Source organism: Vulpes vulpes, chromosome 13 (genome assembly GCF_048418805.1).
Source record: "Vulpes vulpes isolate BD-2025 chromosome 13, VulVul3, whole genome shotgun sequence".
In the NCBI taxonomy this organism is placed as follows: Eukaryota; Metazoa; Chordata; class Mammalia; order Carnivora; family Canidae; genus Vulpes; species Vulpes vulpes.
Window position 1 is genome coordinate 115,670,874 of NC_132792.1, and position 22,596 is coordinate 115,693,469.

At 43.1% G+C, this 22,596-nt stretch overlaps 1 protein-coding gene across 1 annotated transcript in view; it reads right to left on the minus strand.

Moving 5' to 3' along the window:
- The window catches only part of LOXHD1 (lipoxygenase homology PLAT domains 1), a 163,314-nt gene that overhangs the window by 94,030 nt on the left and 46,688 nt on the right, over positions 1-22,596 (minus strand). Inside the window, exons 7-12 of the mRNA XM_072732287.1 lie at positions 18,274-18,397; positions 16,013-16,263; positions 6,708-6,843; positions 5,977-6,137; positions 4,878-4,964; positions 4,307-4,442 (exon numbers count right to left, since the gene is read on the minus strand). Of these exons, the coding sequence (XP_072588388.1) occupies positions 4,307-4,442; positions 4,878-4,964; positions 5,977-6,137; positions 6,708-6,843; positions 16,013-16,263; positions 18,274-18,397 (895 nt within the window). The remainder of the gene's footprint in view (positions 1-4,306; positions 4,443-4,877; positions 4,965-5,976; positions 6,138-6,707; positions 6,844-16,012; positions 16,264-18,273; positions 18,398-22,596) is intronic.

Genomic DNA, 22,596 nt, shown 5'->3' on the forward strand with positions numbered 1-22,596 from the left:
TTATTTGAGAGAGAAAGCGCATATGTGTGTAAGGGGCATGGGGGTGGAGGAGTGGGGGTGGGGCAGGGAGAGGGACAAGCAGACTCTGTGCAGAGGCAAGGCTTGATCCCAGGACCCCGAGGTCATGATTTAAGCAGAAACCAAGAATCAGCTGCTTAACCAACTGAGCCACCCAGGTGCCCTGAGAACTGGTTTTAAATTTGTCCTTATTTTATGTGAGTCCAAGACTTTTCCACTTGAGCAACTGCTAGGAAGCCCTGCACATTATTCACTATACCCTGGTACCAACTGGGGAAGTGGGACTTGCCACCAGCGGAGATCCAAATTCCTGTAGAGATGAATGAGGACATGGGGGAGTTCCAAGCACAACAGCAGTTTATGGGGGCCAGATAAAGCATCTGGGAGATAGAATCCAAGTTAACATGGGCCGGAAAGTACTGCCAGGGACCCTCTAGAAGACATCAAACTGCTATTAGAGCCAGGACAGACAGCTCTTCGATCCAACACTGTTCACTAGAGACTTTTCTTTTTTTTTTTCTTTTTTATTAAAATGGTTCTTTAAGGGGCACCTGGGTGGCTCAGTTGTTTAGAGTCTGCCTTCAGTTCAGGTCATGGTCCTGGGGTCCTGGGATTGAGCTCCTGGACAGGTTCCCTGCTCAGCTAGGAGTCTGCTTCTCCTTCTCCCTCTGCTCCTCACCCCAATTGCTCTTCTCTCTCTCTCTCTCTCTCTCTCTCTCTCAAGCTCTCTCTCTCTCAAGTAAATAAATAACAACTTTAAAAAAAATAAAATGGTTCCTTAATAGTATCACAGAAGAGGGATCCCTGGGTGGCGCAGCGGTTTGGCGCCTGCCTTTGGCCCAGGGCGCGATCCTGGAGACCCGGGATCGAATCCCACGTCAGGCTCCCGGTGCATGGAGCCTGCTTCTCCCTCTGCCTGTGTCTCTGCCTCTCTCTCTATCTCTCTGTGACTATCATAAATAAAATAAAAAAAAAATTAAAAAAAAAATAGTATCACAGAAGACAAAAACCAACAGCTATGACAGCCTTACATCTTTACTCTGTTTAAAATGTTACATGCACATTTACAAGTGTAACCTATAGACATGCTCTTCCTCCTCACCAATCTCTCCTTGTCTGTCAAATTCCCTACTGAGAGAACACCTAGCTCAAATGGCACTTCCTCTGCAATTTCTCCCACGATCTTGGGCAGAAATTTCATCTCCCCATTGTGTCTCCACAGCATTCTTTCACCAAGTCCTGCCAGAGCCACATTCAGAATATCTCCTGAATTTTCCCTCTCTCTAGCCAATTCTTGCCCATTTCCAGTACCTCTTCTTCTCCCCTTGATGACTTATTAAAGATTTGTCCCTAAACTCCATCCTCCACACATCCATGAGACAGGCCAGGGAAACTGTTGGGAAGAAGGAGCTAGAAGGATTTCCAGGATGGGGTGAAGTGTCACCCAGGTCATGAGAGTGTTGGGAGGCAGGAGCCCCAGCCAGAGGTAGGGTGTGTTGGTCAGAAGAGCTTCATGTGATGATCCTGAGTGAGGTACTAAGGTGAGGGGTAAGTAGGTGGGAGGCAGTGATCAGCAAAGTAGATGAGAACTAGGATGCGGGTGAGGGGATTTTGCACATGAACATTGAAAAAGGCAGGTCAAAGGCTCTGAAGTTTTGATGTGCAAAAAAATTACTTGGTATGCTTGATGAAGATGCAGATTCTCAGGTATAGCCCTCAAAAAGTCTAATCGGCATCTCTGGGGTGGAGTCGAATTGTGTCTCCCCCCATCCCATTCATTTGTTTAAGTCCTAACCCACAGTATCTCAGAATGTGATGATTTGGAGGTAGGGCTTTTAAAGAGGTGATTAAGCTAAAATGAGATCCTATGGGTGGACCCTAATCCATATGACAGAAGAAGGGATTAGGGCACAGACAAGGGCACACTAGAGGGAAGACTGTGTGAGGACGCAGCAAGAAGGCTGCCATCTATAAGCCAAAGAGAGAGGCCTCAGAAGAACCCAACCCTGCTGACACGTCCATCTTGGACTTCTCTAGAATTGTGAGAAAATTAATTTCTGTTGTTTAAGCCCCTGATCTGTGGTATTTTGTTATGGGAGCCCGAGCAGACTGATAATACACTGCCCTAGAACAATGGTGGGAGTTGGGGGTCTGGAGGATGACCAAGAGACACATTATACCATCTTCATTGAAAGAAAAAAGTAACCAGAGATGGAATTGATCCGGGGCTGAGGCGACATCGTGAGATGGTGTGAGTCCCAAGTCTGAGAGTGCAGAGGGAGGGAGTCAGGCAAACATCCTCCCCCTGGTCCCACAGTCTGGGAGGAGGAAAAACAGATTTGGAGGGACAGAGTAGCCAGGCTTCTGTCAAGGTAAAGAGGGGGTAGAGGTAAAGAACATCTTGGGCATTCTAAGTAAAAATGGTAGATTTATTTCTGGAAAAACTTCACTAAAATGACAATGTACAGGTGTTTCCAGGACTTAACCAAATGAAAAAAAAGTTTTCATTGATAAACCTAGGTGATAGGGACAACACAGATAACAGCAACAAGATTTTGGGAACTTGACAGTCCCCGGAAAAGCAAATAATACCTTGGCACAGTGGTTCCTCACCAGCAGCATCATCTAGAAATCTGTGAGACAAATTCCTGGGTCTCACCCCCGACTTCCTGAATCAGGAACCCTGTGAGTGGGGCTGAGTGCTCTGCGTTTCAACAAGCCCTCTGGATGATACAGCACATGAAAGTTTGAGGATCCCTGACATACCAGACCAGAGAGAATCGCTCAGAGCTGTCACGTGTGAAATTTGAGAGGCAACCAGCAAAAAAGGTTCAGGAATGAAAGGTCCAGGTAACTTTAGAAACAGGAAGTGAGGAGCTAAAGTCATGAGAATTGGTTAGAAAGAGCAAGGAGGTGGTTAGGTCCCAAGACACCCCCCTACTTGGTTCAAACCTGCAGACTCAATTCTGGCACACAAAGGGGACAGATCCATAAGAGCAGGTGTATCTCTGCCTCAATGGACTATATTATTATATCATACCCCATTTGGGGGAAGAATCCTGTTACCTACTTGTTCCCAGGTAGAGGACTTCTTTGTTGCCACAGAAAATATTACCAAATTTGAAAAGACAGTGTAGAGCCCCTGACCCAGGAGCTGGAAGACCTTGCTCTAGGTCTGACTCCGTCTCAAACTATATAATCAGGACAAGAACTCCTCACTTGCCTGAACTGCATCAGGATATTTTAAAAGCCTCTGAACCCAAATATTCTATGGTCACATTTTTAATTAAAAATGAAGAACCACCATAAAGTTGATGATAGATACTGCCAATCGCAAGCATTGCCTAATCAGACTAATAGGTGGGGTAATCTCTTAGTAGATATTTGCTCTGTGGGGTTTCTATGTTTTTGAGCATTTACTTCTATTTAAATCATTTTAATAAACATATACAGAGCTTCTACTGGATGTACAAATGTCTGAGAAGTGACATTATCCAAATATTTAGAAGAGCTATCAGAACTATGGGTGATATTGTTTACTATATATTCTTAACTCTTTGCAATTTTACAGTATTCCTACACTTAAAAAATTAACAGCTGCCACAGTGATAGCAAAGATGTTAATTATGTTAAGTGCCAATCTTGATCAATTGCTAATGTCTGCTTGGAGTGCTGTATTGAGAGCTTTGAAACTCATTTCAGACTCAGCGGGAGAGAAGGCTGTGATCACTCAGTAACGTCTGCCAAGGGAAAAGGACAGGACATGTGCTGTGTCTTTGTCTATTCTGCTACTATAATGTGGAGGCAAAATGATCTCCCTTTACTTCTTTGAATGTGGAAAATGGACCCCAGATTAAAAGCTTAGTTCCTCTCCTATGAGCCTTAATTAGAAACAGAGGACTCATCTGGGGCAGCCAATCGTGGCTTCTAGATACAGCTTTCCTTTTGGGGGAGCGTCTCACACATAAATTGAAGAGAATGCTTCTTTAACGTCAGGAAGGCTGTGGAGAAACATTGCTCAGTGGAGGTTCCTCTCATCCCCTCAGCCACCTGAAGACCCATAAATGTCACCTCCCTCCCCCACACCCACCACCACAGGCTCTGGCATCACACCTTAGAGATGCCTCCTGCAAGCCTGTCATAAGGCTGGGAACTTCTGACTGCAACCTGGCATTTGGAGGGGGCCTGATGAGGTATAGTGGAAAAGACTCGTGGGCCAGACCCCCACTGGCATGCTGACCAGGAGCTCTACTGCCTACCTGGGGATGGAGAGCTGGTCAATACTCACTGCCCATTATCCTCCGCACTGTTGGGCCCTCTGCAGTCATTTCTCTCACAATCTCATTGTCATCTTCATTGGCATCCAGCCAGCGATTACAGTTGAAGTTATACTTGTCCTTGGTCAGAGTGTTCATTAAGGTCATCTGGAATAAAGTTCTGGGTGAGCAAGGGGGTGTACCAGAGATATACTACACCCTGGGGTCCCCGTTCTGCTATCTCCTCAAAGGCAGGCCAAGGCCGTCCCATAGAGATGACTCTTGTGGAAGATGGAATGCCAGATTAACATCTATCCCTCCTGCTCCCTGGAGACTCATGCTTTCCTAGCAGCCAGGTGCCTGGGGAGGCATACAAGTCTCCTGAACAGCTGAGCATTTTCTCAGTCTACTTTGGAGATCCTCTCCCCATCAGGAAGTCCCCGTGTCCTATGTCCAAATACAGGTTTCACTGTGAGACCCATGGTTACCCACTCCCACTCCCAACAGACACAAAGGCAAACTGACGTGACAGGGTCATTAGAAAGGGACCACTCTGGTTCTTCTCCCAACTACCTCCCAAGCCCCAGGGATGGCACACTTCACCTTTTCTAAATGCCATCCAGAACCAGGGCTCCTTCTGTCATGCCATGCTCGAATCTTGTAAAACCTGCCAAGATCTGGGAGCTCAATCTATGGGGAGAAATAACAAGGTTTGGGTAGACGTAATCCAGTGAAACATGTTTATCCTCACAGCTGACCGCCTGCCAGGAGGGCACCCACTCTGGGCCACATCTTCAGCAGCGAGGATGGCTTTGCTTCAAGTCCCCCTCATATACTTTATCCTCTCATGCCTTTGCAACCAGAGGCACGTGAGGGCGAGACAGCCATGTAGGGCCTAGGTTCGGTCTGGCCTGGTGAAACCGAACAAAAATAACTGACCCACAGTAGGATCCAGAATAAAGAAAATCTTCCAAGCAATAAACTCCCAGTAACAAAACCCATATGGCAGCCCTGCAAATTAGCACAGGCCCACAGCCCCAGGGCTCCGCTGGGCACTAAAACAGACAAAAAGATCAATACAGCAGTCGTGCCCTTTCCCTAGGGGCTCACAGTCTAGCCAGGAAGACAAATACATGAAGAGCAATGAACTCAGTCTATAGCAGAAGCACCAGTGGGGTGCTCTGGGAAGACAGCTGAAAATTACAAATAATTCTCCCCTAAAGGTCAGAGCACACTTCTGTTGGCAAAACAAACCTTGCTCTAGTTATATATGGCACCAGAAATTTAAAGCTAAATTTCTTTTAAAATATTCTACTATTTACACTTTCCTTTCGATTTGCTCCTCACTCTCTCATTCACTCCAGATCGGACGACTTGGACATTAATGTGCCTGGAGCCTCTGTTTGACAATGATTCCCCAAGTTTCTAAGTTCCTCAAGAACATTCCATACCTACTTCTTTCTCCCAAGTTTGGTTCTGAAGTGTTTGATTCAGGTGAAGGGCCAGAACTCCAAAGTATACCCCATTCAATCAATAGATCACTCTGGCACCTCTTGTAGGGCCCTGAATTTCTTGTAGCACCCCTTTGTCCTCAAACTTGATTCAAAATCTGGCTTAGAAAACCTTTCTCATGACAAATACCTTTAACATCCCTTCCTCCTTCCTCCTTCTTCCCTCCCACCCCATTGCACTTCTCTCCTACCCTAAATTTCTCAATTATGCCTGGTTTTAACCACTTGTTGTTGGGATTCAGGAGAATCTCGTCCGTTCGTCCCTTCTGCCCATAAATCTGGATGAAGATGGGAGAGTTGGTACCAGCTTTCTTCAAGTCGGTTGTCCAGACCCATAGGGACCAAGGAAATTCTGCAGAGACAGGTCAAGTTGCCCCATAAACTTTAAGAATAAAGAATTTTTCATGTTACCAGTGGGGAAGAGAAGCAAAAAAAGGTGTTCAGGACTGAAGTGCAGATCATACACAGGTATAGTGTTCACTCTCAGAAACTCACCAGAACAGGTGCCAATATTAGGGACCCAAGGATTCCTTGCTATTTGAAGAAGGGTACCTCAATGTTCCTTTTAATGGCAAAAGCCTATAAGTATGTTTTAGATAAGGAAAAGAGCTGACTCCTTGTTTCCTATGTATACTCAGAGTGTACTGTGTTGAACCATCCAGTTTAACATCTAGCCCATCACAGAAGCTTATCAAATTTGGGGTCACAGGGGAACCAGCCTTGGTGCCAGGCATATAACTCTATGTGGCCTACACCTTGGAGAAATGAATTTCCCACCAGGTCCATCCCCTTCCTCTCTAGAGAAGAACTGAGGAGCAGAAACAGACCCCTTCAAAGTGGAGTTCTTGCCCAGGGGTCTGACATCCTGGCCTCTGCTAGCCCTATCTGGGAGGCCACCAGCCTCTGGGCCCTCTCCACCTACTTTTCAGCCTCTTCTTCCTGAGAGACACCATCTCGTAGAGCTGCCTCTCGATCAACCCATCCACCTTCTTCTCATCCAGCCAGTTGCTGCAAGGAAAGGTCTGCTGGATGCCAGTGAAGGGGCATAGAATCACCACCTGTGCGGGGGGAGTAGATCACAAGTCTCCTGCAGTAGGTCCCCTTGTTGGGACTTCCTTGCAATATTTCACAGCATCTTCATGTTAAGGGTCATCTACATTAGGATTTTTAAGGAATGATACTTTTCTTCCTGTTTACTCTTTCATTAAATCTTAGATCAAGAAATGCCTCCCACAAGGAGTCTTCCTGCATAGATATCATCCATCCTTCAATTTATCAGCCCAAATCTCAAATTCTTCCCCCTATATACAACACCCTCTTTGAACATCATATTTATGTGCACCAGTCCAAACCAAATGAACTAGAACACTAAATTAATTCCCTATATTTATCTTGTAGTAAAAAGGTTGATCACATAAAAGGCAATGAATATCTGGAATTTAACATAAAAACAAACTACGCTTTTCTGGGCTTGAGCTTCATTCAGCCTTCTTTCTCACACTTGCTCTATTCTACTCACATTCTGAACTCATCAGTTTAGAACTTAGAAGTGTATCCAGCCTAAGGCACTCACATTAGATATGTCCAAAGGAATGTTCTTATGACACTACAAAATTTTCTGTCAGTCAAGAGCTGACTGTTCATACTACTAGACTCTCAGCTCTGCCTTCTTTTTATTTTCTAAAGATTTTATTTTTTTATTCATTTTTTTATTCATGAGAGACAGAGAGAGAGAGGAGGCAGAGACACAGGCAGAGGGAGAAGCAGGCTCCACACAAGGAGCCCAACGTGGGACTCGATCCCGGGAACCCAGGATCACACCCTTGGCCAAAGGCAGGCGCTAAACCACTGAGCCACCCAGGGATCCCCTGCCTTCTTTTTAACTTAAGAACTAATTTGACCCTATCCCTGATCAAGCATTTTGACTACCCACTGTCTTACTGGTGCTTGTTGTTGTCAGTTGTTCATGGTTACTACCATTGACTATAATTTCCTTGCATTGAATTATTACCCTTAGAAATACCCAATTATCTCTGAGAATTCAACTGAGACTATCTGGCCATCAAAGCTGTGTGAAACCTTAACTTATAAACACCAAGAGGAAGGGAGACAAAAAATCGGGGGAGGGAAGTTTGTACCTCCTACACCTCCCAGAGAAATTCTCCTCCTTCAAGATAAATGATGGCTCAGAGTCTCCGGTGGTAGTCTCTTCAAACACTTTAGTCCTCTGATGCAAATGTATTAGCAATTAATATAGTCACCCTAACATGCATTCAACATATGGGAAAGCTGAGGCCTAGAAAAGGGAATGAAGTGCCCAAATTTGCAGTTAGATGGTGGCAGTACCAGAAGCATAAATGCTCCTAACTTCTAATTATCAGTCTGGGACCTTTATACCCATCAGCAAGAATTTCAGGATTCCTATTATGGCTGAGGTCCACTAGGACCCGTTATTGTGCTCCATCTTCTATTCTAAATATTTGACGCAACTACATATTCAGAAATGGACCTACTCACACACAAAACTGGAGGGTACCCATGCAGGGTGATCTGGGGGCACAGAAAGTTCTAATCACCAATAATTACTTAACAGTCTGTCTTTCTTTCCTCTGAACAAATCCTGCGGTTGTTTCCTCCCTAGTTTACTCCTGAGTTGTTCTCTAATGGCCACGTGTGTATTAGTCTTGTTTCATCAACAAGATGGCAAAGTCCTAAAAGGCTGAGGTTGTGTGTTCTCACTCCTTATGGCTCCTCCAAACATAGTTCTAAGTATACAGTGAGCACTTAAAAATACTTGTTAAAAGTTCTACCTCAGGACTGGGTAGTACAACAAACTAGGTAGTCTGAAAAGCTTCCCACCACTGCAAAAGACCCATAGGCCAGATAAATAACACAAAATATCCTTTTATATACATGGTTGAGCTGACAAGAAGTTACAGAAAAGGCACAAGGGTCAGCAAAATTCAGAGTAAGCAGAAGCCAAGAGAACGGGTATACGTGAATTCTGGAGTTGGTGCTGCACCAAAAGTAAAAGGCAATACCACACACTCAGGAAATCAATAGCCACTTGAGAAGCAGGAGACTAGGCCTTGCATTTTGCAAACTGGAGGATCTGAACTACAAACCCGGTTAAGCAGAAACACTTGAAGGAGCTGCACCCTCAGAAAAAAGGTAGGCAAGGAAATATCTGCAAAGTGAAGCCTTTCGTCTCTGCCTTTGCTCCAGGCAGATAATAATAATCTCCCCTGAGAATCAGTTACTATAAGCCTGGTCACAGGCAGGATAAGGAGTAATACACATTAACCTAGATGTATTGAAGAGAAGCATCAGCATGTGAAAAACAAAGAGAAGATAAGAGTACCAGGAGACAAAAGATAGCTGATAGCAATTAGACTAACAGAAACCAGAAAATACTTGGGCAATGGGGTGCAAATTAACTCAATCTAGAATTCTGTACTCTAAAATTATCTTTCAAGAATGAGAATGAAATAAAAATTTTTTTCAAATGAACAAAAATAAAGCCTATCACCAACAGATTCTAACCAAAGGAACTTCTGAATAATATACTTCAGAAAGAAGAAAATGAACACCAGAAATAAAGTCTGATGCAAGAAGAGATGGCAAGCAAACAAACTGCCAAATATGTAGGTAAATCTACAAAACAATATTTAATGTGTGGATTTAAAAATAATTCCAAATATAGCTAAATACTAGGCAAATATAGCATGTGACCTAGATGCAGGGTAATTAGAGATCTTAAAGATCCTTGTATTATCCAAGAAGTAGAGATGGTGATTGAACTTTGGATTTGCTACATTAAGTATGTATGGTAAAGTTGCAATAGTAATCACACACACACACACACACACACACAAACCACCAAAAAAAACCCAAACAAACAAACAAACAAAAAGCCAGAAATAGTGCATAATTTCTAATTCACTACCAAGGGGGAAAAAAACAGCCAATCCAAAAGAAACAAAAGCCCTAAAAGCAGAAAAACAAATATGCCAGTAATTACAATAAATATAAGTGGGCTAAATTTGCTAGTTGAAAGATGGATGGCATCAGATTGGATTATAGTAAAGATTCAGTTCATCAAGAGGCTATACTAACTCTGGACTTAATAACATAGCCTTACACTATGTACAGCAAAAAATTGTTACCTCTACAATAAAAAATTGAAATATCTACCACTGACATGGGAAATTGCAACACATCTTTCTTAGCAATTAATAGATCAAACAAAATGTTAGTAAGGAAATAGACGATTCAAATAACAAAAGTATTAAACTGAATTTAACATATAAAATCAAAATCTTAGATTCAGCTCTTGGAATGAATACACAAATTGAACATACACTGTAAAACTTACTTTAAATCTTTTTTTTAAGCTTTTATTTATTTATTCATGAGAAACACAGAGAGAGGCAGAGACATAGGCAGAAGGAGAAGCAGGGAGCCTGATGCGGGACTCGATCCCAGGATGCTGGGATCACATCCTGAGTTGAAGGTAGACACTCAACTACTGAGCCACTCAGGCATCCCACTTTAAATCTTTTTAAATGGCATCATGCAGACTATGTTTTCTGGTTAAAATGATGTTAAATTAAAAATAAGTAACAAAATATAACAAAAGAATATGTATTTGGAACCTAAAAATCACACTTCAAAATAACTAATAGGTCACAGAAGAATTATAAGTGAAATAATTAGAACCAAAAAACATAATGCATAAAAGGAAAACATGAACAAATTACCTTTCATTGGCATTAAAAGTTTTTGCTCTTCAAAAAGCATTGTTATGAAAATGAAAGTGCAAGTCACAGAGTGGGAGATTATATGTATACACCACAGGTAGATACAGCATATCTGACAAAGAACTTATATTAAGAATACATAGATAATGCTTATAAATTGATAATAAAATGATAAAAAATGTAGATAGGAAAAAGATACCTCACAAAAGACATACAAATCATCAATAAGCACTTAAAAATAATGTTCAACCTAATTGGTAATCAGAGGCATGTAAATTAAAATCATAATTAAATGCCATCATGCATTTATAATATCTAATTCCCATTATAGTGTCTAAAAAATTAAAAGATTGACAATATCAAGTGATAGTGAGGTTGTGGAGCAACTGGAATTCTGATACATTGGTAGAGGGCGTACAAAACTGTATATAGACACGTAGAAAACAATTTCAGAGATTTTTAAAAAGTTACATGTATATTTATCATAAGATCCAGAGATTCCATTTTTTAAAAAAAAGATTTTATTTATTTATTCATGAGAGAGGCAGAGACAGAGGGAGAAGCAGGCTCCCTGTGGGGAGCCCAATGCAGGACTTGATCACAGACCCTGGGATCACACCCAGAGCTGAAGGCCGATGGTCAACCACTGAGCCACCCAGGCAACCCCAGCTATTCCACTTTTAGGTATTTACCCAACAAAATTAAAATATGTTCATCCAAAGACTTGTACATGATTATTCATAGCAGCTATATTCATAATAGTAAAGAAAAACTCAGACAAACAAAAAAACAAAAACTGGAAATGACCCAAATGTACATGAACAGTTGACTGGATCAATAAATTGTTATATATTCTAACAATGAAATACCACTTAGCAATAAAAAGAATAAGTCACTAATATGTAATACAATACAGATTAACAATACAATTAAAAATACTGTACTGAGTGAAAGAAGTCACACACATACATACACATACACGAGTACATACTGCATGATTCCATATATATTAAGTGCTAGAAGGACAAATCTAATCTTTCATGACTGAAATCAGATTAATGCTTGGAGTTGTAGAGATTGACTGAGAGGGAGCATAAGAAACAGGCTACAGAGACTGAAACTTTCTACATATTGATTCCAGTAATAGTTACACAGTATTTGCATTTGTCAAAATTCACAGAACTACACGGTTTAAAACAGTGTGTTTTGTCTTATATCAAGTATACCCAAACACAGTTGAGCAATAAAATTAAGCTGAATGATAAAAATATTCCATATTGTAACATGTGGGGTACTACTCCGAGAGTAAGTTATAGTCAAATGATTATATGAGAAAAGAAGAAGGCTAAAAATTAATAAGCTAAGAATCCAACTTAAGAATTTAGAAAAACAGCAATAACAGAAACTCAGAGAAATTAAAAGAGATAAGAACAGAAACCAACAAAATGGAATAGAGATAAAATGGAATATAAACAAAGCCAAATATTGATTATTAGAAAGAGTAAATAAAATTTTTGTGGGAATGATATTTTTAAAAAGCAAGAAGGCATAAACAAATGATATTAGAAATAAAAAGGGGGTCATAATTATAGATGCAGCAGAGGTTAAAAAGATAAAGTAATACTGTATATGACTGAAGTCATAAGTGCCAATACATTGAATCTATGAATACACAAATTCCAAGAAAAACATAGCTCATAAAATAGATTCAAAGGCCCCTGGATGGCACAGTTGGTTAAGTGTCCGACTCTTGGTTCCAGATCATGTCATGGTCTCAGAGTTGTGACATCAAGTTCTGTGACAGCTCTGCGCTCAGTGCAGAGTCTGCTTAAGATTCTCTCTCCCTTTCCCTTTGCCCCTTCCCTGTTCATGTATGCTCATTCTCTTGGTCTCTTGCTCTCTCATTCTCTCTCTAAAGTAAATAAATAAATATTTTTAAAAAACAGATTCAAGAAGAAATAGAAAGCCTGAAATTCTATGACCAGCAAAACAAAACAATTTGTTTAAATCAGTATTTTCACACAGACACACACACACACACACACACACACACACAATCCCAAATAATTTTGCAAGAGACTGGAACCAAACTTTTGGGAAACAGATCACTACAATTTTATACACCTTCTTTTAGGAAAGAGAATAATTATCATTTCATACCAGGATCAAACTTGCCAAGGATGAGATGAAAAAGGAAAATTAAGGGCTATGCTTCTCATGAACATACAAAAAAAATATTTTATTATTTTATTTATTTTATTTCTTAAAATATTTTATTTATTTATTCATGAGAGACACAGAGAGAAGGCAGAGATATAGACAGAAGGAGAAGCAGGCTCCTTAAAGGGAGCCTGATGGGGGACTTAATCCCAGACCCCAGGATCACACCCTGAGTTGAAGGCAGATGCTCAACCACTGAGCCACCCAGGTGTCCCAACAAAAATTTTATTTAAGATCTTGGCAAACCAATTCGAGAAACTTGTAAAATTAAAATCCATTATGATCAGGTTTGTCTTAAAGAAATTCACAGTTGGTTTGCCATGAGAAAATGCAGTCATATAATTCACCAAATTAATAAGAGAAAAGCCTTATGATGATTGCACTAAGTGCCGAAAAAGCATTAGATACAATTCAACAATTCATGACAAAAAGTTTGAACAATACAGAAAGAGAAGAGAATTTCCTTCATCTAATCTAAGACTCTCGACCAAAACCCCTCAACAACCACAATTAAATAAATAGAACATTAGAAGTATTTCCTTTAAAATCAAAACCAAAATAAAGATGCTTACTATTAACCCTTCTGTTCAGCATTGTACTTCTCATGTGGTCAAATAAAAAGATTAAATATAAACTTTGGAAAGAAAGAAACCAAACTGTCATCATTCACAGACAATATGACTTCCTATAAAGAAACTTTCCCAAAAATCTATAGACAAATTACTATAACTAATTAGAGTTTGGTAAGATGGCTATTTGTAAACTCAATGTACAGAATTGCTTCTATTTCTACATCAGCAAATAGTTTAAAATGTAATTTAAAAAAATTACATTTAAAATTTACATTAAAAAAATAAAATAAAATAAAATTTACATTTAAAATTACATTTTAAACAGATATCAAATATAATAGCAACAAAAATTATAAGGACTCTATGAATATATCTAACAAAGACATGCAAGACCTTTATCAAGAAAAAATATGAAACTACATTGAAAAATGTTAAAGGAGACCTAAATTTTAAGAGGTATACAATGTTCATAGATATAAAAACTAGCAAGATATCAATTCTGTTCAACACAGTTCTTCATAGAAGTTGGCAGGAAAATTCTAAAACTACCATGGAAGGGTTAAAGGTCATGAATATTAACACATTCCTAAGAAAAAAGAATAAGATGGGTAAATTTTCCCTAGCAGATAGCAAGACTTAGAATAAGATATGAAATGATGATAGTATTGTATTCATGTAGAAATAAATTCAATCAATAAATAGAACAGACAAGAAATCTCAGAGGCAAAACCATGTATCTGAGGAATTTGACAAGACCAAGTTGCCAAGAACAGTTGAGAAGAGTTACTACTTAGTAAATCAATGATTCTGAAGCTTCCTTAATGATAAGAATTATCTCAATATCCAGATTAACTGGAAATTCTGAGTCAATAGGTTTGAGTTGGAGTGCAGGAATCTGTTTTTAAGAGAATTCCAGGTTTTGAAAAGCCTTTAAATTCACTGAGACATCTGAGTATCTATACAGAAAAAAAAAAAAAGCACGAAAATTTGGACCCCTATCTCCCACAAAAAATCAAATCCTGGTAGATTAAAGGTGTAAATATGTAAATAGGAATACCAAACTTCAGAATTTTTTAAAAAGATTTTATTTACCTATTTGAGAGCGAGAGAGGAAGAGAGAGAGAGAGCATGACCAGATGACCAGAGGGAGGGGCAAAGGGAAAGGGAGAGAGAGAATATCAAGCAGACTCTGTGCTGAGCATGCCCCGATATGGGGCTTGATCCCATGATCCTGAGGTCAAGACCTGAGCCAAAACCAAGAGTTGGATGTTCAAAAGACTGAGCCATCCAGGTACCTCAAACTTTACAATTTTTGGAAGAGAGTACAGAAGAATATCTTAAGAGCTTTAGAATAGGTAAGATTTCCTTTGACAGTACAAAAAACATTAACCATAAAGACAAAAATTAATAAGTTAGATTGTCTCTAACTTAAATCTTCTCTTCCCCAAAGAACACCATGAACAAACTATGAAAAGATACTTGAACATACACCATCAACCAAGGATTAGTATCCAGATTTAATAAAGAACTAAAAGTAAATTCAAAGATAGATCGGTCAATAGAAAAATCAGAAAGAAAAAAAAACCCACCATGAACAGGCATTTCATATACAAAGAAACATGAATAGCCAATAAAATTATGAAAAGATATTCAAGTTTAATAGTAATCATGAAAATAAAAATTAGAACCACAGTGAGTTCATTTTATAACCTCTGAAATGGTGAAAATGAAAAATTCAGGCAACGTCAAGTGTTGATGAGGAGGTATAGAGTAAAATGTCTTACACACGTCTGACGGGAGAGGAATAGAATGAACTGCTTTGGAAAGCAATCTGGCCTCCTTTGAAAATGCAATTATCAGGCAAAGCTGAAGATTCACTTACCCTGTGACCTAGATTTTCCCTTCCAAGAAGCTCGTACATTTGTGCAAAGATAAACACACGAGAATGTCATGGTGGCATTTTTTATAACAGCAAGAATCAGGAAACACAACCCCATAATTTCCATCAGTTGGAGAACAGACAAATGGTGATGGATTCATGCAACGGAATGGATGGGACATCGGATGAACTATAGCACCTGTTACCAATTCGGATGAATCTCTGATGCATACTGTTGACTGAAAACTGCTGGCTACAAACAACATATACGTAGACACAACTCACATGCCCTTTGGGGAAAATAAAATTTTATGATTTCAGAAGGACACAGTGTCAGTTCAAGAGTATTGGAAATGTTCTATATCTTAAGTTGGAAGGTCAACAAAACTGACATTTGTTTTCATACTGTCTCTATCTTACTTTTACTGTGTATACATCTTCAAGCATACGTATCCCACCATGCAAGCTCATTTTCAAAAATATTTGTTGACTGAGAGATTCATAAGCTGAAGTGAAACAGGACACCAAGAAGCTGGACAGCTTATAACTACCAGCTAGCACCTGCTTTTGGCCCTTGGATGCATGCGCAGAACAGCCCTCATTCCTGACCATAAGCAAAACAAGATGGATGGGCGTGCTACCAAGCCAACACCCCCCATGAAAGGGACTGCCCATGTGGTCTGTCACTGGTCCAGAGGAAGCGGGGAGCAGGAAGCAGGGCAGCATTTCTATTTGTAAGTTAAAAAAGCAAGGGGTTGAATCAAGAAAGGCCTCCCTCACTGGGAGCATCCCTTACCTTTTCACAGTACCAGCCTCTGTTGACGCCCACATTGCCATGCCCGATGGAGACCCGACTCAGGGGGCTGAGGAGGACAGCCAGCTCAATGTGGAAGATGTCCATGCGGCCACGGTCAAACACACCGCCTTCCAGGAAGATTTTGCCACTGTTCTTATTCCCTCTGGCCCCATACATGACCAAGTAGATTTTGGATTTGGTCCCAGCCCCCCGGACATCCCCCGTGAAGATGGTGACAATGTACGAGATAGCTGGTGTAGAAGCCACAGGGGAAGAGAAGGTTAGCGCCAGCTGGTTACAAAATCCCACCACACTCTCCCCTCCCTGACCACCGCCTCCCTAAGCCCTCCCTCCTCCACACACTCTCATTCCCAGATGACATCCAGTGCCCCTCATTTATCTTTTTCAGAGTCTGTGTGTCAATGTATTTGAGTTTTGGAATAAACTACAGGTATTACTATAAGAAGCTGCCAGCCTGCCTTACAAAGACTAAAAAAGAGAACGAGAATTTGAGTTGGCTAAGAATAGTACTTGTTATTAACATTAATTACCACGTGCATAATATTAATAGCTGCCGGATGAATTCTGTTATGTCTGATTTAATTATAACAGTCAACTCTATTAACAGAGATTTATATTCAGGGCTATCTAATTCATTTCGCTTGCTCTTTTGCTTATAACTTCAAAAAAGGAAACTTTTAATAGAGGGCACTAATGTCCTCCCCTTCACAGCCTGACATGGCAGGATGAAGGGGGTGTGAAGGAAGGAGGGAACATTGTTGGTGGGCCATTTGGGGTTTTCATCAGTCAGGAGGCAAGATGAGGACACGAAGTTCTGGGCAAGAGCCAGCAAAGGGCAATTAAGCCTTGAGATGGGACTCAGAAAGAGAAAACACCAAAGACAAACATCTGGACAGGAAACTCTGCTAAGGTCTGGCCACCTTTCATTTTGTCCCAGAGTCTAAGCCAATGGTACTTTAGTCCTTGTTCATTCTTCCATGGGGGCACACACCCTGCCCTGCCCCCCTCAACCTCACCCTCAGCCCCGGAGCCCAGGAAACCTAGAACATATATATGCTCATGGCCCAGACTACCAGCAATCCCCTGCCTCTGATGGCCATGCCTCCTGCTCCTCCACCACTGGGCGCAAGTAAGAGAAATGTGGGAAAGGGGTCATAGCAGACCCATCTGGTACCTGTTTTTAAGTAAATAATTTATAAACCTCAGCTACAAAGAACATGTGAGGCTGAAAGATGTTGGAGCAGAGAAACATTGGATCTCCTGAGAGCTGTCGAGGTCTGTGCAAATGTCCAGGGAGGACGGGTTCAGAGGGAGGGATGGCTGCACAGGGAAGAGAACTGGCATCACAAGCGGAGCAGAAATATGTTCTAAAGAGAGAGAAAGAGTAAGACCAGCGGGGGGGGGGGGGGGGGGGGGGGGAACGACAGGAAGCCGAACTGAAGACAAGTGGACAAGGGGGAAGGAGGGAAGGAGGTTAACAGTCTGGGCCATAGATTCAAGAAAGAGGGTAAGGTGTATGGATGGAGGGAGGGTGGATATGTCAGCTGGAGCCAGACCGTGGAGCACTGTGCAGACTGTGCCCCAGAACCTGGGCTTATTCCCTATGTGGGGGTGAGCAAGGGGAGGCTGCATAGCAGAGCATGTTCTCAGAGGTACACATTCATGACACTGGTTTTCTCAAACATCCATGAACCCCCCGGCTAGAAGTTGCAGATTTTCTGTGGAATTCACACCAGGCAGATGTTCAGGTGGCAGACCAAATCCTGGATCTGTCACTAGCTCTGTGACCTTGGACAGGCCTCTTCCTGTCTCTGTGACTCAGTTTGCTCATCTGTGAAATGGGGGCAGTAACAGTTCCTACACTACAGGGCCACCATATTAAAGGAGCCAGAACAGGTCAGGTGCCTCGCAGGGATCCCAGAGTCTGGTAAGTGCTCAATAGTAGGAGGAGTTAAGAGCAAATCCATATCCTCATAAACATCCACACGTGAATAGTAGGCCTTCACATTCTGGCTTTATGTCCTGGGAAGTCAGCATGTCCTCAGGGCCATCTCCCCACCTTCTCTGGCATCAGCAGAGCCACAGGCTCCAGCCCAAAGGAGCAGGACACTTTCAGGAGCAGGAGGAGTGGCTAGAGCTCCCACTTGGTCACAGGACTCCAGGCCCACAGATGAGAACACTGAGCCTCCAGCAGAAAGTGCAACGTCAGCCAAAAGGGCTTCCCCTTTCATAGGTCCTACCTGTGGTCTCAGCTCCACCCACTAAGATATCCCTTTGGATTTTGCCATCATCTTCGTCCAAGGCCAGCCAACGGTTAAGTGGGAAATCATATTTCCTTTTGTTCCCAATATCTTCAATTATAATCTGGGAGAGAGAAGGGAGAGAGGGAAAGACCAGGGTCAGTGAGGACATACCTGGGGATCAAGTCCCTCCACCACTTGAGTGCCCTCGAAGAATCCAAGCTCCCCTTCTTGGTGGCCCAAGAAAATCTTATCACAAGGACACGCCCACTGCAGAGCACGGAGAGGTGCATGGGATGACTGGCAATTACCTCCTACGTGAATGACTGGGCCACTGGGCCCTCTTCTGCTGCAGATCATTTTAAAAATGGGATGCAGGGAATTCAGCAGGATGCGGCCCATGAGATCCACCTGTGAGGCTGGATTTTCGGACTGCAACCAGAGCATCACCTCCCCTACCTGCTGAAGGTTGGGATCCCAACCTTCTTGGTGAGAAACAGAGTCCACACAAGGAGAACTACGAGCCCCACACCAGGCACACAGAATCCCAGGATCTGGTGATCAGGTCAGAAGACACCAGACAGGAACAGGGAAGCCAATGGAGTCAGCCATCTGGAATGCTTCCTTCAGGGCACTCACAAGTAACCAAGACCGGCCAGGCTGAGGTGAGGGTGTCTTTCAGAGTTTGCAAAAGGGCCGAGGGAGGCCCTCCCAAGTGTCCCAGGAAGCCAACTGAAAACCTACTCTAAGATAAGCAGACTCGACAATGCCTAGAACACGTCCTCAGTCCTAGCACCATGCAGGCAGAAGCATCTGGTGACACACAGGGTGAGCTGAAACACAGAAGTGTCTTCCCAGATGTTCCCAAGACTGCCCAAGAAGTTGTAGGGTGGACTCTGATTTCAATGAAAGACCCATTTCCTAATATTGAAGTGTCTGCAGCATGTAAACAGGGCACACATGGGCTACCTGAAGATGTCTCACCTTGTTCTAATCCTGTGTTTGTAAAGGAGCTTTCAGAGCTGAGAATTGTCTTCCTGAGGACACCACCCCCCAGGGGGAGCCAGCGGCCTAAGCCAATGCCTAGAAGCCACTGTCCTACCAGGCTTCTCTCCTCAGATAAATCAACACTCAGGCATTGGTTTATGAGCCAGTCCCTTGTGAGTCTGGGTGGTGTGAGTCTCCCCTTCAGAGCCTGCTGACTTGATTGTCTGTACTTTTCAAGCAGAACGCCTGGAGACGGCTATAGCACAGCCCAGAGGGGGTCCTGCTGCCAAAGTCTAGCGTCTCCCAACCCTCCTCCCTGCACATTTCTTTTGCAGCATTTGTCTCTGTGTTGGGGAGAGGTTGGGGAGTCAATGACAAAGGTCTAAGGCCTAATCTCCCTTATTCTGACTCACAGAGTTGGAAAAGCAAAGTGAAGAAAGATAGGACATAATTTAACCAATAAACTGTCAAATCTACTAATAAACCTAAATGCACAGGCTCACCATCTCTGTCTTTAAATATTCACAGACTAATGTGCCAGCCATGACTTCGAAAGCCCTAGAGTGCCTGCCTTACAGCCCATGGTGTCATCACCAATAAAGTTTATGGAACTTCTTGACCTGACAAGTTTAGCTCACCTGAAAAAGAGAATGTGTACCACTCAACACCTCTACAGGACAAAACCAGCCGAATCACAAAGGAAAGAGATCATATTTGAACAGACTTTTTGAATAACCACCAAGACTCTAAAACCTAGATTTTCCAAAAACGCTAAATAGAAAGAAAGGCCGATAGAGAAGATAAAAGCTTAAGTGCTGGTACCAAAGGTAGAAGAGTCTGTGAACAGCCCTAAAAAATTTCCAGACGCATATTAAAATACGGGAACAATTATCTACGAAAACTCTAGGCCACCAGATCTACAAGATGAGGCTGGAGGAGGCTGGTTCCTGGAGACGAGGGAGATAGAAACACACTTGCCCATGACTGACGGAAGAAGCACACACCTGGAGACTGTGTGTGCATGTGACACATAGACAGACCAAAGCAATGACCAAATAAAAATGAAGAGTTAGTACCCCCTGAAGGAATATCCTCCATTGGAAGACAAGCCCGTACCTTCTAGAGGTGACAGGAAGCGCAGAGGTCATGAGCCCCAAGGGCGGGGAGATGGATGGCAGCCCGAGAGGCCTGGCCACTACAAGTTACTGTCTTCAGCAGTGACAAGGGCATAGCAGAGCCATAAGGCAAGACCAGCAGATGGGAAAAGCCGAGAAGGTTACACTATGGTGAAGGAGACGAGGAAAAGGTAGAGCTGCCAAGAGGGGGTCGTCTGTCCCCAGTTCTCTACCATGGTTCACAGACACACCCAAATGATCCACGGCCTCAGGGCTTGCCTTTCGGGCCCCCTCCCCCACAGCATAAGCACACCCACGTGAGCACATGGAGTGGGGCCTGGGGTCAGTAGGTTTTAGATGGTGCAGAGTGTCAGCCGCAATTCCTAGCAGGTCTCCTTGCTCTGTATTGGAGTAATGTCCCCCAGTTTCACAGAATCTGATTGGAACGAGGCCTGCTCTGTGCAAAGTGAATTCTCTTCTCCCGACGCAGAGCAACGTGAGGAGGATGAGGTCCCCTCCCTCCAGGCCGCGTGCCCAGGAGCCCAGGGTGCACACAGGCTGAGTACCACAGAAGGTACCCGCTGTGTACCGGCCACGGGGCGGACAGTGCACAGAAACCGAGCCTCTGCTTTAAAGATGCACGTATGTTATCCGGGAAACATGGCCCGTGAGCCTAAGAAGCCATCGCCACATTCCAAGCAGCACGGTTGAACTGTGGCTTCCTTTCAACGTTCTAAGGTCATAGGGCAAAGCCCAGGTAAGTTCTGGTGCAGGAGAATGAAAGAAGGAGGAAGACTTTGGGGAGCTTACGAACCCGCTCTAAAACACACCTCAGCATGCAGGAGTTAGCAGGGAAGACCTGGGCTCAAGGCAGAGTGAGAGAATGTTCTATGGGGGAAACCAAGGCCCCCAACAGAAGGTGAGATCTCCTCCCTGTCATGAGGCTATCCTTCCCCGCACCCTCCAAGTCTCAGCATCACACTCAAAAAAAAACTAGGTCACATGATATAAATAACTGTAGATGGCAGCATTTGAACGGTGACACCCTGACGTTCTTTCCTTCCTCCACTGAGCCTACCCGTATACCCACTCCCTCAGGCCCACCTCAGACCAGAGCCAGGAAAGACCTCTGATGGCTCATGATGATTAGGGCCTGCAGAGGTCCCACCCCCACCTACCCCCCTAATATTATTTCCCGCTGCTTGAACCTGTGCTCTGGCCAAGAGCTATTCAATAGGTCTGCCCCACCCCCCAGTTCCTCCTCCCTGCCCCTCCTGGCAAAACCCTACCTGTCTTCATGGCCCAGCTCCAGTGGACCCCTGATGCCCACTGAGTCACGGCTCGCCCCCACAGCCTCTGTTCATACCTTATTCAAGACGTTCATCTCCGCCTGCTTTGCATTAAAGTTATGGTAATTCTGATTCCCCGTGTCCAAACCAGAAAATGTGGTTTGATCAACACTACTCTACTTGTGGGACTCCCAGGACAGCACGTTTGTTCACTGAAAGCTGGGCTTTCCCTGAAAGTCTGGGATAGAAGTCTACAGGTAAGGATGATGGTTTGAGGGACCTGTCTTAATCTTTTAAGGAACAGAACAACACTTATTATAACAGCCGCAGTCAGTAGCCACAGAAATGCTGTTGACTATTGAGTTTGAACTGGTAACAGAAGGACACACTGGCTTCTTGAATCCCTAAAATCAACTCCATGAATCTCTATCACCGCTTCCTACAGAGCCAGTTGTTCAGGCTGCGCTTTTACTCCTGACAGCAGGTAGCTGGCAATCTTCTCATGTGGACTAACACGTGACATAGTGGAGGGAATCCAGACTGAGAGTCCAGAGGACCAGAGGTAAGGACCAGGCCTGCCACTGAAGAGCTGCAGGCCCATGGGCCAGTCTCTTTTCAGCAGCAGATGGACCACAGACAAGGACCACTGGTGCGTGATGCTCCATCTTTCGACACTTGCTCTTCTAAAGTGGTCTTTGAATGGAACTGGCCATTTGAGTTGATCAAAATTGTGGACTAACCAGATGTGGGGGCCCAAGCCGTGGGTAGAGGCAAGAGCTGGGGGAGAGGAGGATGCCAGCCCCTCCCCCTGCAGCAACTCCAGGAGAGGGTGAGGCAGTGGGGGAAAGGGGTCACCCCAAGGCCCATCTGGCTGGGCTGAGAAGAACACTTGGGCAGCCTACTAGAAGGGAGACCCCACCTATGAAGGGGTT